Consider the following 18,879-nt stretch of genomic DNA (forward strand, 5'->3'; position numbering starts at 1 on the left):
TAGAGATTATCAAATTAAGTAAACGAAGTCAGAGAGAGAAAGACAAATATGAGATACCGCTTATATGTGGGATCTAAAAAAATTATACAAATGAACTTATTTCCAAGACAGAAATAGACTCACAGACATAGAAAACAAACATATGGTTACCAAAGGGGAAAGAGGGTGAAGGGATAAATTAGGAGTTTAGGATTAAAATATACACGCTACTATATATAAAATAGATAACCAACAAGGACCTACTGTATAGCACAGGGAATTATACTCAACATCTTGTAATAACCTACAATGGAAGAGAATGTAAAAAAAGAATATATATATATATATATATTTATACATATACATGTATAATTGAATCATTTTGCTGTACATCTTAAATGATCACAACATTGCAAATCAACTATATTTCAAAAAAAAATCTTTAAAAGAGAGATTTATGCATTTTACTTCTCTCTCTCTCCTTTCTACTCCAGCTGGAGAATCTTTACCTCCATTACCAAGGAATCAAAGTTCCAACTTATGGTGTCATTGAGTTCTTCAGTTATCTATTGTTGTACAACAACACATGACCACAAAAATATAGTTGCTTGAGATAATTACAATTTTACTATTTCTCCCAATTTGGTGCATCAGAATCTGGGCAAGATTTGGCTGAGTATATATTCCATTTCACATGGTAATGATGGAGGCTACATTGTGGTATTCAGCTAGCAAGCAGCCTGGCTAGAGGTTGCAGGATGGTTTTACTTACATATCCAGCGCTCTGGCAGGTATGGTTAGAAGGCTGAGCTGAGCTGGGATTGTCAACCTGACCACAACATGTGACATGACAGCCTCAGAGCAGTAGTCTTCTAACATAACAGAAAAGTAGTCCAACAAACAAGACAGAAGCTGCATGTTCTTTTATGCTAAATTTACCTTTAATAATCAGAATAATGTAGAAGTAATGAAATCAGCTAAAGGCATCATTAAGGCCCGGGAATAGGTGTCTGATTATGCATGTTTGGAAGCAGTTTTTGAAGATTAACAAAATTGTTTCCCGTTTACACCCACTGAGTTGAGACGGACCAAAAACCCCTTAACAGAAATGTTCACAGTTAGCTTCTCCCTGCACTGAAAGGTGACATTAGCTGTCAGAGTACTTGTACCAGAGGCACGAAAGAGAATAGGAGGAAAACAAAATGAAAGATACTCAGAAGGGATTTCCTCAAATCTTTCAAGAGAACCTAAGCAGAAGGACTGGTATGATGCACTTCTGTTACAGACAACTATGTTGATAGCCAAGGTCTCCACTCCCACCCTCATCTGTTACCTTTGGAAGTTGTGATAATATCCTGAATTGTCCAGCCAAACACATAAGACCTATAATCACTCTCAGTCTAAAGGATCACTTCTGGACCAAGCAGAAACCAACACAAGGAGTAATTCCTAACAATCCTATAGATTCTGAGTGAAGAATTGCACTTGAAGAATTGCACTTAAAACTCTTGTATATTTCACAATGATGTTCGTAACAAAATACATTTTAATGAAAGGAGAGAGAGAGAAGAGGGGTGAATTTAAAAATTCTCTCTTCAATTTCAGAAAATATTTCAGAAAAGATGATTTCATGTGATGGTTATTTCCTCCTGCCTGGTCTGTGAAGCTCTCAATAATATATACAGGGATGAAGACGTGGAAAGACGGAACTCCGGTGGATTTTTGAGGTTACAGGGTGGAAAAGGATGAGATCTCACCATGAAATGCACTGCTAGATATTCATCCAGTCCTGCAAACAGGGCTCACTGGCAGCTGTCACAATTTTTCTGAACTTATGCTATGAGGAAAAGGAGCCGGTTTCTGAGTTTCCCCAAGAGACCACTTGGCTGTCAGTCCGAAAATGAAAACGCCTCAGCAGGGATTCATTTAAGAGTGTGAAATCCAAAGAACTGCAGTATAACATTGATTCCGTCCATGCCATACTTACTAACTTTACTCGCAATTATGGAGAAATTATACTGCGCGGTGCTTTCTCTGTCTAGTAATTCACTAGTAGAGATGGTTCCTTCAGTTGCATCTATTGTAAAGTAGCTGTCCCCATCACTCTTCCAATCTATGAAGTACCTGTATATAAAAAAGAGTAGATGCAAATGTGCAATGATTACACATTAATCATGATGGCAGTCAGGCTAACTTGACACAGTTCCTTATTTTTCTTCCTGCAGCTATTACCTACCTTGCAATAAAGAAGAGTATAAATGACAGCTTCTTTATCACAAAGTCAGTATGCTCAAGGGGAAACTGGAAATAATGAAAGATTTAGTACTCCTGCTGTTCGTATTATTTTAGGGCCTTGACACCTTGAAAGCTCAGCAGAGACTAAAATTCTAAAGCTGACCATTGATTTCCTTAACCTGCTGAATATTAAAACTTTTTCAAGCAGTAAAATATTCCTTAATGGTGACTGTGGGAAGAGCTGGGGGTGGGAGAGGCATCTGGAAATAGCTACAAAGAACTGAGGTCAGAACACAGGTAGAGTCTTCGTTTCCATGGACAGAAAAAAAAAAAAAAACATGTTAGGGAAACTAAGGGGAAAATTTTTAACTGACAATGGGATAATTGTACAGAAATATTTCCCTCAAACACATATAAAAGGGCCATGGTTGTTTTATTACTCTAAATATCAGGACAACTTTCTTAAAAAAAAAAAACCAAAAAACAGTGACCTTGGCTAATAATGTCTCTTTATCTTCTGTATTAGCCAACCTTCTTGATAGTAACAGATGTTACCTTCTTTATGTGAAGCAGCTGGACTATGAAATGCAAGAAAGTGAATAAAAGACATATTGCATTTGTATAAACCTTTATGTAACAGTGGATATATAGAGTGATATATGTAAAATTATTTTCAAACATATTTTCAATCATCATATTAATGGACATTTTGAAATCTTTCCACGTGCCAGGTATTGTTCTATATATTTATATATGTTAACAAATTCCCAGAACGACCCTAAAAAATGAGTATTACTAATCTCCCCATTTTACATATGAGTAAAAAAACATATGCTGAAGTTCACAAAGTTAGAAAGTTTTAGAGCTGATATTTGAACGAGGTCATCAATGTTTTCCATATAATTATTATAAGATAGTCTTACCAATTTTAAATGGATCATTTTTAAGTGGAAAAGGGCTCTGCTAATCAAAAGACTGAATGCACAATATGTTTATCACCATTTTTCTGGCCGGGGAATCAAGGTGAAGTCCTTACAAACAGTGGCTGAAACAGATGACATCATAGTAGTCAGCACATCTAAATCCCCAGGCAGTCACAAAAAGTTAGTTAAGATATGTGTTTCAAAATTGCAAGTTATAATTTTGACAAACTGGTTACCTAAAACTGGGGCAGTTTGCATATCATTTTGGCGCTAGATCAAAACTAGTTTGCTTTATAGGTGACATTTATAACTTGTCAATATTTGTTAGTAACTGATAAGATCAGAGTATGAACCAAGGTTTTCATCTGCCTTTGATATTTCTGTTGTTGATTTATGATAATGCATGCCTTATGAGTTCAATGTAACATGCTATCTCATAGAAATGCTCTCAAAAATTATAAATGAACTTAAGGTACATTTAAAACTCAAGGAGTACCAGATACAAGGAGCTTAATTCTCTCTATTGCCTGATGTCCTTTTCTGAACAAAAAAGCATCTTCTCACAATACCCCTTTTCAACACCATTATTCAACTTGAGCACATGCCTAATTTAAGAAGCAAATTGCTACTGAACCTCCTTCGTGACTAGCATTTCTAAAGAATTGTTGGTGTAGACTAACGATGGTTGGTGTTTAATTGTAGAATTCACTAAATATTTGTGGAGTGCCCACTGTGCACTGGACATTGTACTAGGGTTGAAACACATAAAAAGTGGTAAAGTAAGATGCCCACTAATAAAGAGTCTAGTTGGGGAAACACATATAAACAGATGATTTTTATGCCTGGTAGAAAGAAAGAAAAGACACTACAGGAGTGCAAAGAAAAGATGCCTGGTTCAACATGTATTGATTCAGGCAAACCTTCCTGCACACGGTGTGTGGCTGACATTAGAAGGCTATAAAGGAATTATTCACGAGAAGAGAGAGGCAGACAAAGTGAGGAGAGGAGGAAAGGTATTTCAGGAAGCTGCAACAGCAGTAGCAAAACCATAGAGTTTGTGTGGGAAAATATAAGCTGTTGGGAAATACGGGAAAATATCTGAAAGGCACAATAACATGAAAAAAGATAAGTGATTTAGGTCAAGGAGGGTCTCGTAAATTCTATTAAGGAGGTGGGACATGATCTTGTGAGTAATGAACACTTCGAAACGTATAATTAGGGTATGGGTTAAGAGTTCATCACTTTTAGGGCACAGGGTGGATGTATTTGAAGGGGACAAGGCTGTTAGCATTTCCTGTAGACCAGAATCTTGCCAAGAGACAAAGATAAGAGGCTGGAAAGATATTTGATTCAATGGGTTGTGAGTAGTTGAAATAACTAGGGCTATGCAGGCTGAAGGAAAGAAGACATAAAACATGCTAGCCGCCTTTAATTTGATCAGGACACTCATGTGAAGGAGGTGTTAGATTTACTTGTTATGTTTCAGTGGGATACAGATAGGACAGGAAAATGGAATCTATAGAAATTAAGATTTTGGATAAGTATATCAAAGACTTTTGCGGTACGCGGGCCTTTCACTGTTGTGGCCTCTCCCGTTGCGGAGCACAGGCTCCGGACGCGCAGGCTCAACGGCCATCGCTCACGGGCCCAGCCGCTCCGCGGCATGTGGGATCTTCCCGGACCGGGGCACGAACCCGCGTCCCCTGCATCGGCAGGCGGACTCCCAACCACTGCGCCACCAGGGAAGCCCCTATCAAAGACTTTTTGATGTCAGAGTTGCACAGGGTCATAACGGGTTTCCTCAGAAAACCATAAAGCTCCAGGACTACTCAAATATTGACGTCGAAATAGTTGGTGCAGATGTGGTGGAACAAATTTGAGCGTGATTGGAGAGTCTGAATGTACCTTGCAATGCTGAGATTCTGTAACTATTTTCCATATAGAATGAAATCTATTTCTCTTACTTTGCATGGAACATACTTTCTAATTATTGTTTCCTATTAGCACTCTGTTCTAACCTTAACAAATATATCCTACTCTGAACTCTGCAATAAAGCCTCACTTTTCAAATATATGCTTACTTTTTTCCTAAGCCTTATTTTTAATAATAGCTTCATTCACATACTATACAATTTCCCAATTTAAAATGAACAATTCAGTCATTTTCATATATTCAAGTTGTGCAGTAGGTGGTAGGTTTTAAAACATTTTAAACTTATTAGTTCAAAACTTTTTCATTTAATTCATTAATTGGGATAAGCTCCAATTTTCCAGAAATTTCACTTCTATAGGATAAAAATTGTGATGGTGCAAGGTTTCTGATTTCTCCTCTGCTACTTTCTTTTTCATTAAGTGTATATTTTCTAGTGGAATGTTAATTCTTTTAATAATGTTACACAATATTTTTGAGTTATTTTCTTATTATCTGCTCTAGATGTTACCATATGCAGCTTAACTTAGATTCAAATTTATATTAACTTAATTCTAATAAAATATAGAAATGTTACTCCTAGGTAGCCATGTGCTATTATATATCTATAGATGTATGTAATATATATATTGTTATCTATAGTACACTGATACAGTAAAAAATACAATAAAACATTGTTACTTAGTACTTTTATTATTTTATGTCTCTTAAAACTGAAAAAAATAAAGGAAAATATTTTGGGAAGAGCTAAAGTTCTCCAATCCTACGGGCTCTCTTACCCTGGGAAATTCTCTGCATCACTGCTGCCGGCAGTGGATGGAGGAATGATGGTCTTCTCATTTTGACTCTATGGGAGTGCAAAAAGCAACACGAGGCCCTATATTATCAGACTGCCTGCCGTAGGGCCTCTGCCCTGTGAGTGAAGTGGAGTGAGTGGAGGAAACAAACTGCCAATCTCAACCACACTCACCAGGAATTTCGCTTCTGGAAACTCAGAGTTGGAGAAGATGAGAAACGCTGGCATCCTGCCCCTCCTGGTAAGATACTGTATCCCATGATTGAGAGCTGAGGAGAGAGGAGCCATGTTTTCTCAGCCATTCCATGCAGAGTCCAGAGAGAAATCTCTATCAGGCTGAGCTGGGAGATGGGAGTGGAAGGGAAGAAACAGGTCTGGGGTCAAGTGCCACAGTCTCTTGATGTTCTTATCGTGTTTTAATAGATCTTCTTGAATAAATGTTTCTTCATTTGCTATATGCTCTTAGGAAATTTTCCAGAGACCATATATGATTGTAATTTTTAAAAAATAATTTTCACCATTTATGCTGTTTAACTGGGAGCATGTCTGCAGAGCTCCTCATGCTGCCATTCCTTAAGTAGAAACTCCACCAGTTTTTGGAATTCCTTTCTTCTTTTCTCATTTACTCCAATTAAACTGCATGATATTATTTAAAGCTCTTCTGCACGTATTTGCATTGTTGCAAATCTCTGCAATGAATAGGTCCTTTTCTGATGCTCATAGCACTCAATTGTTTTGCAGATTTTGGCAAACATAAGACAGATTATGTACATTTTGTGCCTGTGATTGTCTTTCTTACTCAAGGCCCTTTAAATTACTTGAGGTTACTTTATTCATCTATGTGTTGCCAAGGACCTGGGACGTTATTTGCATGTTATAGCATCTGGAACTTAAACACTACATTGAATCAATGCACAGATCCTATTCTTATTACCTATATAATAGTTAAATATTTCTACTTCAACCCTATTTAGGGTTTTAGGAATGTCTTATTTAGGACAACAAAAGCTTTCTGGTTTGCAGAGGACTTTCTCAGTACTAGTGCTGAATATCCTGAGATCCAAAAAACTCCTTGGTCCCAGTAAAAACTGTGACAATAGATCACCTTACTTCTAGTTAATTCTTACAGCATATTTTACAGTTTAGAAAGCTGAGTCAAACAGAATCTATGCACAATGAATCATTACACACCCACAGTTCATTTTAAATTTAGGTCTATCTGGTAATGTGTTTAAAAATTCAAGAACTTACTTATTGCATACATAAAATAATGTGCCTATCTCTGTTTTATCTTTCTATCTATCAACCAAAATCCAATATCTTAGAAGGTGAGTAAGCAAATTTCATTTATTTAGTCATTTCAGTCTAACACTGACATAGAGTTTGCATTCCATAAATCAACCACCCCTGAGAGGCAAAGAAATAGATATAGAATTAAGAACATGAACTTTCTGGAGAAAGAACTAGGGTGATATACCGGTTCCTTCACTTACCTTGTGCAGTTAGGTTAGGAATCTCGCTCCCTAATGTCTGTTCTCCTTGTCTTCTGTAAAATTTGGGAAAATAATACCTACCTAGCAATATAAAAGTAAGTGTGGTATAGACAAAATGAGATAAGATATATGTACCTAGGTATGGAATCATTCATGTGGGGTGTGTACATGTATGTATGTGTGTGTATATATCCTTTCCTCCCTCTCTCTTTCCACATTATTGATTATTTTGTATTATTTTTCAATTAAAAAAAAACTCTTCTTATCACACAAATGTGTGCTTTGTTCTAGAACAAAGTTGTGACATATGTAGCCTTCAAATTTAAAACACCTGAACTACGAAGCCCCCCAACCCCAAACACCTGAAGTACAAACCATGGGCACAATAGCCAGGCCTTATTTCTTACAATGCTGCTTTGGTTCTCATTCACTATTTTCTGGCGTCTAGTTTTTATCTCCATCACCTTGTGATGTTTGATACCCCTTCCTCTGGATGTTATCCTCTTGGAAAGCTTACTGCCTTCTTAGCTGAACATTTTCTACTCAGTAAAAACGTCTTCAGCATCTTCCCATAGCCGGTTAGGTTTTTAACACTAGGTCCTGGCATTTTCCTAAGGTCCTACCTTTGTGTAACTGGCTGATCCCTGTGCCTGACTGAATGATAAACATTAGACAATAGCCATATTCTACTGTGGTATTTTGCCCACTGTAGCAATTAGGAGACATAGATAGGATGTGGCCATCAATGCACTGACAATGAAAACACTCCTACATATCCTGGATATTTTCAGAGAAGACATGACCCAGTTATAAAGTGTCTAGATCAGTTTCAGGAGAATCACCGTCCCAGAGTTAGCCATCACTGGTTTACTTTGGGTTTGCTACAGTCCACATTCAATCTAAGGGTAGACTGATATCTTAATTGCAACTAATCACATAACCAAGCACAACCCTATGAGGATTTCCCAAGATAAGACTCCCACCCATGTCCTCCAGCTGCCTTTTGTCTGTAGAAACACTTTACTCAAAGAATAAATTTAATTAGAGAAGTGAGAAAATACAGAAAGAAAGGAAAACAGTCAAGCAAGACAAAATAATGATAATACTTTGGCCATTAAACAAAGTCAAGGATCTTCTGAGCCATGTCCTTTAAGCTGTTTTGCAGATACTGAAACCCCCAGCAGGTAGAAGAAAGGAACTGCATGCTGCCCACAAGCACGTAGACCCCAGACTGGTTGGAACCAGAGGGTTGATGATGCTGACTCGCAATTACCTCACTACCAACCAATCAGAAAAACGTCCAAGAGCTAATCACACACCCTGCAACCCCATTCCCTCACCCTGTCTTTAAAAACCTTTCCCTGAAAGCCTTCCGGGAGTTTGGGTCTTTTAAGCACTCGTTGCCCTGTACTCCTTGCTTGGCTCCCTGCAATAAAGCTATTCTTTTCTATTTCACCCAAAAATCTGTCTTGGAGATTCAATTTGGTGCTGGTGTGCAGAGGCCGGGTTTCAGCAAAAACCACAATATAATATAAACTGTCTAATTTGGCCCAACTCCCCAGTTTAAATGAGTATAACTTTTAGGTACATACTGTGTTTGAGTCATGTTATACTTACTTGGTGAGTAGATGAAATTCAAATTAAAAAAAGATGCTTAGGATAGATATATGATACAAATCTATAGTTCATAAAAAGTATGCACAGTGACTGTTGATAAGAAACTTGTTTTAACAATTCAATGGAAATCAAAAATTAATGCATTAACTTAATCTTGTGCAGACCACTCGACAGAGAACAATTTTATTATTTTTCTGAAAATGAGTTTTCAGAAATGCCTTAAAGTTTTGTTCTCTTCATTAGGTAAACACTCCCCTTAAAATTGTTTCTTTTAATTTGCCTAATAGCTTTCTCACAGTTAATGGAAAAGCTAACTTTGACCCTGTCCCAATTCTCAAACACATTTTGTAAAATAGTACTTGATGATACAGAGTACTTTAAAAATATTACAAAAAAATAAAAAATAAAAAAATAAAAGTATTACATCTCATTTTTTAAGCAATAATAATGTTAAGAGTAATGACTCAGGTCAAGGTAGGCAATATTTTGTCCAGGCACTAATAATAGATCAAAATCTCTTTACTCTTCACTCTTTGCTAGTGTTTGTTTTTTAATTTTTTTTTTGGTCTGGTGGCAGATAACTAAATGAAAGTAAATTCAGTTCAATTTATTTCTATAAACACTTTACTAAGAATTTAAGCCACATACAACACTTAGATTGTAATTGCTTCATCAACATCGCAATTAAATTGTTTTCTGAGGAATCCTAATATGTTTCTCTCAAACTTCCTTAAACAGTAGTTGCTAATTTCCTACTAGTTCCTTTTAGTTTTGTTTTTTCCTAACCCTCCTCCTCATTCTTATTTTCCTCATCACAGATTACATCTTAGCTTAGATAGCTCTGTCGTTTGGTTTAAATGTTTGATGAGAAGTTAAACACTAGATCAAATTATTAAATTAATAAAGGCAGAATTATTCTGTCCTTAAATTCTATTTGGAAGCATGTGATACGAATAAAATAGCTCTCTAAAGAAAAAGAAATACACTATATTCTACATATTATTAAAATCATAATTGCTATACTTTTCCTCAAAGTTGCTTATGCTTTCCTCATTCTGGGAGTCTTTTTTTAGTTATTTTTTAATAGTCATATGTGGTCTGCTGACTGTGTATGATCTTACGTTTCTAGATGTTAACCCTCATCTGCTCCCAAAGCTTTACACCTGGCCTTTGGTTTATTTTTCAGAGACCTCAAAGCAGCTTCCTCTAATGGAAAGAAAATAAAGTTTAGGTAAATATTGATTAAATATGGGCTCTGCACAGGGAGATCAGCTCGGTGCTTGTGAACACCTAGAGGGGTGGGATAGGGAGGGTGGGAGGGAGGGAGATGCAAGAGGGAAGAGATATGGGGACATATGTATATGTATAACTGATTCATTTTGTTATAAAGCAGAAAATGACACACCATTGTAAAGCAATTATATTCTAATAACAATGTTAAATATATATATATATACATATATATATATATATATATAATGGGCTCTGCACTTAAGAGCTTAGATAGCAAGCATGTCATGGCAGTTTTCTCATTATTAAAAATATGGACAATAATACCTGGGTAAATAAGTAAAGAATGTGATTATGCCTTTGCTCAAGGTCTTCCCATGAAGCCTTGCCAAATTCTTGTAGGAAGCATTTATTGCCTCCTTATTACAAACTTCTATATTCTTACTTCTTTCATCTTATTTATTTATTTCAATTTGTATTAACAGTCTTTCTCAAATGAGAAGAGCAAAATAATTGTATTTTGTTTTCATGATTATACAGAAAGTTTCTTTAGAGTACGATTGAATTTATTGTTCTATCCATAATATCTTGTACTTGCCTGTATGCATTTAATTATTTTATAAGGACATCTAACTTTTCCTCTTAATAATGACCTGATCACACTCACACATGGAAATATTTGTTTTATATATTTTGAGTATTTAGACATATTTATTCTGAAGTCTTTTTATATAGCTTTATGACAACTGTTCCCTTGAACTGAATCAAATGCCTGTCGTTCCTAATCAAGTTGGATTTATTTACTGTCACTGGAGGCCGCGGCCAAATGTCTCTGAAGAAAGATGCCATTTTAACTAGAGTCATTTACCATTTGATACCCAAATATGGACACCATATTTGAAAGAAAACTTTTATTTACTGTTTTGTTTTGGTTTTTCTTTTTCTGGTAACTGATTTTTCATTTTCTCCTGTGATTATCTACTCTTTAGCTCATTTTTCTCTGAAAATTACTCACATTCTCTTATTAAATAATATGGGGCAGCTTATAAACTGGATCCTGATTCTTACAATATTTTCCATGGAGAAGGATTTATATCTATTTATTATATATTTAAAGTAACTAATCTTTAAAAAATCAAAATAATTTTAAAATTTCAAACAACTGTGAGAAAAGGGCTATTCTCTAAGAGCATGTATATAAATTATAGAGAGAAGGGAAACAGCTATGAAATTTGCACTTACATAGAGCACTCAGCACTTTGAGAGAAAGCAAAGAAACTTAACCTCTAGCAGGTAAAATGTAAACCCAAAACATTTAAGTCAGTAATAAAGATCACAGACTTGGACATTCCTTCATTCTTAAGAGCTATGTGAAGCATAACAAGATAGCCTCAAAAATAGTTCACCATCCTAATATCTGGACACGCAGCCACTGTATCATTAGAATACTATAAAATATCTTAAAATAAAAGCAAATTCATCATTGGCTACCAAGATCCAATCCTCAAAAAAATTAGAGCTGTAGATCTGTATCACAAATCCACTGGATTTTGTCAATAAATTCTTAGTTATGTCTAAATCTTATAAGGACTTTGTAGTTGTCTAGAAAAATGAAAGGTAATAAGTAATAAGATTTTTTTCCGTATGTACAAAAAATGTCAACAAAAGAACAGTACATTTTGTTTCTATATTTCCAGCCTGAACAATGTCAATTTTCTCATAGTTGAATTAAACATTTTTCAGATTTAAAGTTATTGTAAGGTTTAAACCAGGGAAACCTATGTAAGTGTATAGAATTCTTGCAGGTACATAATAAGGCCCATAGTTATCATATCTTAAAGAATCAAATATTGTACATTTTTTACTGACTTGTTTTGAATTTCTATTTTGTTTTAAAAACTACTAAAAACTATGAAATTTATTTGTATTTTCAACAATCCTAGAATTACAAAGCAACTCAAAAACCCAGATATATATTTAGATTAACCTTTAGCAGTAGAGCAATTAGTATTTTGACCTTTAGAATCTGGCTGCTTATGTTCAAATTATTTTTCCATCTTTACTGAAGACATTTTTGGGTCTTCCTGGGCCTCAGTTTATACCACTGTAAAATAATAGCTGTGATGTTTAAAGAACTGTGACCAAAGGGCTCAGCCCAAAGACACATACAAATAAGTTATTACAATGTCACTATATGTTGTTAGTTAATTGCCACTGAAGCAAACAAGAGTAAACTTGTTCATCTTGGTACATGTTCCTTGCAATAGCTCCTCTTATGTTGATCATCAATGAATACATCATTCGAAGGGGAAAACAAAATTAGTTTATTCACAAAGGAATTTCTCATTCTCCACAATTAAGTTAAATTCTCCATCAACAACTTCTCAAATGAGTTACTCTTAAACATTCAGTTGGTATAAATGTACAGGGAATGCTCTTTTCTCCAGTGTAAACAAAATAAGCAGAGTATACTAGTAAAAGTACTTCCTTTCTTTAATATTGTTCAACTGCAAATACAATCCCATTGCAAGAAGGAGATTCTGATGGATGAATAATTTGATAAGCACCTGTAGGAAGCTTACATATCATCAATTGTTTCACTGGAAGTGGCTTCTGCTGAGTTTCTGGGCAATGGTTAAGCAGGAAGATTAAGGAGAGATTACAGATATGCAAATCAAGTCATTGATATTAAACAGCTCAGAACTAGCATTAAAAAAAATCTGAAAATGAGGTTTACCAAATCTCAACTTTTTTCTTTACCTTTGTGCCACAATTCTACTCCCTCCAATTAAAATAGTTTCTCATCCTCTATTTCATCTCCTTCATCTTAGACTTTTAAGAATGTATATTTTGGAGAAAAGTCCTTTACCAGATGTGTCTCTTGCAAATATTCACAATGTGAATGCTAACTGAAAGAGATAAGGTAAGCAGTACTCAAAAAGGATTAACAATTTTATCTTAATACATATATAACCTTATGGGTAAAATGTTTTTTCCCAATTTCTATCAGAACTTTCAGTATTTTTTTTAAGAGAACAAGCCGTAAGGGGATTCCCTGGTGGCACAGTGGTTGAGAGTCCGCCTGCCGATGCAGGGGACACAGGTTCGTGCCCTGGTCTGGGAGGATCCCACATGCCGCAGAGCGGCTGGGCCCGTGAGCCATGGCCGCTGAGCCTGCGCGTCCGGAGCCTGTGCTCCGCAACGGGAGAGGCCACAACAGTGAGAGGCCCGCGTACCACAAAAAAAAAAAAAAAAGAGAACAAGCCATAAGAATAAATTATTTTGCTCTCTGTTAAATAATAGAAACTAAAATTTGAACGAGTAATTAGAGTTATACCAAACAAGTAACTGGACTCTACATAAGAAAGCATTTTTAAAGCTCACCTTACAAAAAACGTGTTCATCTCTTTGTCAGAAACTATCTTTCATGAATTACTTAATTAATTCTAAGTGGGGATAACCACTGGCATTTAACAACAGCTAGGATTAAATACCACTGAAAGAAAGATTGTAAATTTTTAGATCATTTGAAAATGTATAGAGAACATAAGTAGATAAAAAAATGCAAAGAATGTAAAATAAAAAGAATAGAGATATTGTGTACAAATGGTAGACATGGAAAGAAAAAGCAGATAGAAACTTATATTATAAAATATTTCAAAGAAACTACAGGAAAAAAATAAAAAGGAGTGTGGAATTTAGACATTGCAGTAGTAGCTAAACATGATAACATGTGGGAAGTTTGCCCTATTTGACTTTTTCACAACTGTGCTACACTTAGTGTTTAGGACTCGAGAGAGAGAGAGAGAATTATTTTTTGAAGTTGAATTTTGTATAATGTCTACTTGCAAATGCACTGGTAGCATTTAGCTTCCATTAATTCTATTTATAGAAGCTAAGGAACCAAAAGGCCATTTTACCAACAAAAAAAAAAATAAAAAGAAAAAGAAAAGTATATCCCTGACTACATTGTGATAAAATAGCAGAAATTAAGACTTATAAAGATTATATCCAAACACCCTGGTCTACAGACCCTTACAAAATAAAAAGACCTATTATATTTATATATCTAGGTCTAGATCTAGATCTGCTTATAATCAATTAAAAATTATAAATGCACACATAAACATACATAAACATTCTACATTTCATTAACCAGTTGCTTTATATGTTAGGATAAATACATCAAGAAAATTTTAAAATTAAATTAATTTTGCATATAGTATTTTAAAGAACAAGGAAATATTCTTAACTCTCCAACACCCTTTCATTTTCTGGTTTTGAAGATGGTGGTTAAAAAAGTAAATATATATTTATGCAATAAGCTAAAAATGACAAATACCATGATAGAGTTATATAGTGTCTTTAGTGAATATGAAAGATGTGTAAAAGACAACACTGATAAGAAGAAAGAGAAGTGAGTTAGAATAGTAATGAGGATGCATGTGGTTTTGCCACCTAAAATGGCAGAAGTCTAGGATGAAGGCCATGAAATAGAGGGTAAGATGTTGTTTTAATTGGATGGAATTTAATTCTGTGAACAAAGGTAAAGAGAAAAGTGGAGTTTTGATGACCCTCATTTTCATATTTCTTAATTCTAGTCCTGAGTTTTATAATATTTCAGGTTTGCATATCTGTAATCTCTCCTTGTCATCCACAGGTAACCACTGTCCAGAAACTCAGCGCAAGTTAGACTCAGTGAGACAATTGAGTATGTATAAGCTTCATACATGCTCTTAACAAGTAATGCATCCATCATAATCTCTCTTTTACAATGAGATTGTATGTGTAGTTGAGAATATGAAAGAAAGGCAAACCTTTTGTTGCTTATTTGTATGCACTGGAAAAAAATATCATTCTTAAAACTGAGCAATATGAAAACAAACAACCCAATTAAAAATGGGTGGAAGACCTTAACAAACATCTTACCAAAGAGGATATATTGATACAAATGGCAAATAAGCACATGAAAAGATGCTCCACATCATATGTTATCCGGGAGATGCAAATTGAAACAACGATAAGGTACCACTACACACTTAATAGAAAGACCAAAATCCAGAACACCAGCAACACCAAATGCTGTCAAGGATGTGAAGCAACAGGTGCTCTCATTCATTGATGGTGGGAGTGCAAAATGACACAGCCACCTTGGAAGATAGTTTGGTGGTCTCTTACAAATCTCAACATACTCTTGCCATCTGATCCAGTAATTGCACTCCTTGGTATTGACACACAGGAGCTGACAATTTATGTCCAGGTTAAAAACCTGTAGATGGATATTTATGCAGCTTTATTAGTGATTCCTAGGACTTAAAGAACACTCAAGATGTTCAGTAGGTGAGTGGATAAATAAACTGTGGTACATGCTGACAACAGAATACATTTTAGCACTAAAAAGAAATGAGCTATCAAACTATGACAAGATATGGAGAAAGCTTTATGTAAATAGTAAGAGAAAGATGCCAATCTGAAAAGGCTACATACTGTATGACTCCAACTATATGACATTGTGGAAAGGCTAAACTATGGAGACAGTGAAAAGGTCAGGAATTGGTGTGGGGAGGGATAAACAGAGCTCAGAGGATTTTTAAGGAAGTGAAAATACTCTGTATGATATTACAATGATGGATACGTGTCATAATAAATATATTCACAGACTGTACAACACCAGGAGTGAATCCTAAAGTTAACTATACACTTTGAATGATTATGATGTGAATGTAGGTTCATCACTGCAATAAATGTATCCCTCCAATGGGGGATGCTGCTAAAGGGGGAGGCTATGTATGTGTGGTGGCAACAGGCATATGAGAAATCTCTGTATCTTCTCTCAATTTTGCTGTGAACCTAATCTTATCTAAAAAATATACAATCTATAAAAAATTTTAAAAATAAAACATTTTATACCGATACCTCATTTAATTCCTACAAAAATCTTGTTAAATAGGAGAAAACTAGAAAGCGAGCAAGTTTTCAAGTTTTTAATTTTTACCATTTCATTTAATTAATATTTAAAGTAAATTATATGTGTTGCTCTAGGATATCACTTGATAAGTGGGGCCTCTGTTTCTTCTCATTCTCTAAGCTTGTTTTGTATTTGAGCTTAGGTTTTTGTCCACAAAACAAGATTTCTGGTGTATTGGAAAGGGCCCTCAAATGAAAATCAGCTACTCTGATAGCCTCCTAATCCACGATGAAAAAATCAATTTCAAGTGATACAAAAATGTTTCCAAAAGTGCATTGACCAGATATGGAAAGTACAGACCAGATATGGAATATAAGATAATTTTAAGTGGGACTCATTTAGACATTTATGTTTTAACAACCAGTTATTAATTATTTTATGCATTACTTTTTACTTATGATAATTGATAATGGTTTTCTATTTATTAATCAATTTCACTACTTGATATTACGTGATGGGTTTTGGTTGGACATATCATCAAACAAAAGGAGGTAACTTGAAAAATAAACCATTCAATTGTTCTACTAACTACTATAATAATTTACACATGGACGTTTATATACATAAAATAGATTTTAGTTTATCAGTCTCTTATCCAACCCATCTTACATGGGTAGGTTTAGAATGGAATTGTCCATTTTCTCATTTTATACAGAAAAATACTTTGATTAATTTTATTTTGAAATTCATAGGATAACTACGATTTTTAAATGTTTGGAACAAAAGAAAAATAGCACATACTGAGCAGAATTATCCACTGAAATCTCTCTGTAACTTAAATCACTTATATCCAAAACAAATATTAATTTCCAATGTAACTGAATAGTCACCTGTTTTAAATTTCATTTCTTAAGAGACTGCCCCACCTCACTAATGGTAGGTACACTCATTATACTCCTATTGGACTCACTAGAAATCATTCCCATGAACTATATAATAAGAGTGTCAAAGGATATAGAATATTAGAGACAGGAAATCAGTTCATCTAAAGGCAAAGTCTAGAAACACAAAGGAAACAATAACTAGAAATTAAGCTCACAACAAGAGGGGACAGGATATGGTATATTTGGGGGCATTACACCTAACTGAACCTTTCTTCTAAGGTTTTGCAATCCCTGGTTAATGTCATTGCTTTCTGCCTCTTTGCTGTGCTCAGTGATGATGAAGTAATAATATTTATAAAATACCCAGTGGTGTGGAATAACCTAATCTTAAATTAATACCTTCCACAATAACCCTATGAAAAGGGTAATGCAGAGCAGTAAATGCAGTAAAGCAAAGGAAGACAAAACAAACAGAGCATACCTACACATGCCAAGTAACTTGTCATTTTGATGCTTATTTTTTATAACATATTTTTACTATCATTCTTAAGTGAGCGAACATGCTTTCAGACCAAGAAGAGATGATCCATACCCCACATTCCTCAACTGACATGATTCAAGTTTATTGCTTACTCCAAGAAAATGAAAGTAAGACAACTTTCATGTTGATTCAAAAGCTCCTCTGTCTTTTGACAACCCCTCACGGGGATCAATTAAATCCATCTCTGTCTGCAGCTTCAGTGAGTCAGGCTGCTGCCCATTAGAAAAAAAGACTGGGGATACTATTTCATTTCACATAAAGTAGCACTTGTCAGACACTAGTTTCTGTGACATCAAAAACAAACAAACAAACAGATAAAGAAAATAGGCTTGTACCTGGACAATTTCTCTAAAATGTAGCCTTCTTTTATTCTTCACACCAGGGTCTTGATCTAATCATTTTCTTATATTTAGAAGTTTGTAATTCTCACCTTACCTTTACTGGGTGGTATTTTTTACTTTTCAACTCTCCAATTTTTTGGTTTTAAAGTATTTCATTAAAATAATATTTTATTCATATCTCGACCTCATCTTGCTATTATCAGTATTCAAAATTGAACATATGGACTTCCTTGGTGGTTAAGAATCCACCTGCCAGTGCAGGGGGCACAGGTTTGAGCCCTGGTCCAAGAAGATCCCACATGCAGCAGAGCAACTAAGCCCGTGAGCCGCAACTACTGAGCCTGTGCTCTAGAATCTACAAGTCACAACTACTGAGCCCCCATGCCACAACTACTGAGCCTGCACTCTAGAGCCCGCAAGCCACAATTACTGCAGCCCGCATGCCTAGAGCCTGGGCTTCGCAACAAGAGAAGCCACTGCAATGAGAAGCCCGCACACCGCAACGAAGAGTAGCCCCTGCTCGCCACAACTAGGGAAAGTCCACGTGCAACAATGAAGACCCAATGCAGTCAAAAAAATAAAATAAAATAAAAATAAAGCAAAATAAAAAATAGTACATATAGTAAATTAAACAACTTAGCATTTTCCCTAAGATATTGTGTCCCACTATGTCCTACAATTCTCATCTATTGAACTGTAGAGAATTTCAATCCATGTTTATTTACCTTTTTATTACTTTTTTACAGCCTTCAATATTTCTTCCATTCTGTTTACATTCTTGAAATTACCTATGAATCCACTCAGCAGGCATTTTCTACTTTCACAATGACCAACAGCACACTCAGGGTATTCAGGAACAAGATTGATGAATGATGACAGATTAATGTATAACAACTACTAACGTAGCAGATTCTTGAGAATGGCCCTGTGAACACTGGTAATAAATAGACTTCTCTGGAGTTTAACTGACAGTGAATCATGCTGTAATATGAGCATGTAGAA

At 35.1% G+C, this 18,879-nt stretch overlaps 1 protein-coding gene across 2 annotated transcripts in view; it reads right to left on the reverse strand.

Annotated features, from left to right (window-relative positions):
* CDH12 (cadherin 12) overlaps window positions 1-18,879 on the reverse strand; it is a 280,630-nt gene that overhangs the window by 24,568 nt on the left and 237,183 nt on the right. For both annotated transcript variants that reach the window (XM_019951035.3, XM_019951034.3), the window contains one exon: window positions 1,967-2,103. In XM_019951035.3, coding sequence (XP_019806594.1) covers window positions 1,967-2,103 — 137 coding nt within the window. The remainder of the gene's footprint in view (window positions 1-1,966; window positions 2,104-18,879) is intronic.

Source organism: Tursiops truncatus, chromosome 3 (genome assembly GCF_011762595.2).
Source record: "Tursiops truncatus isolate mTurTru1 chromosome 3, mTurTru1.mat.Y, whole genome shotgun sequence".
Taxonomy (NCBI): Eukaryota; Metazoa; Chordata; class Mammalia; order Artiodactyla; family Delphinidae; genus Tursiops; species Tursiops truncatus.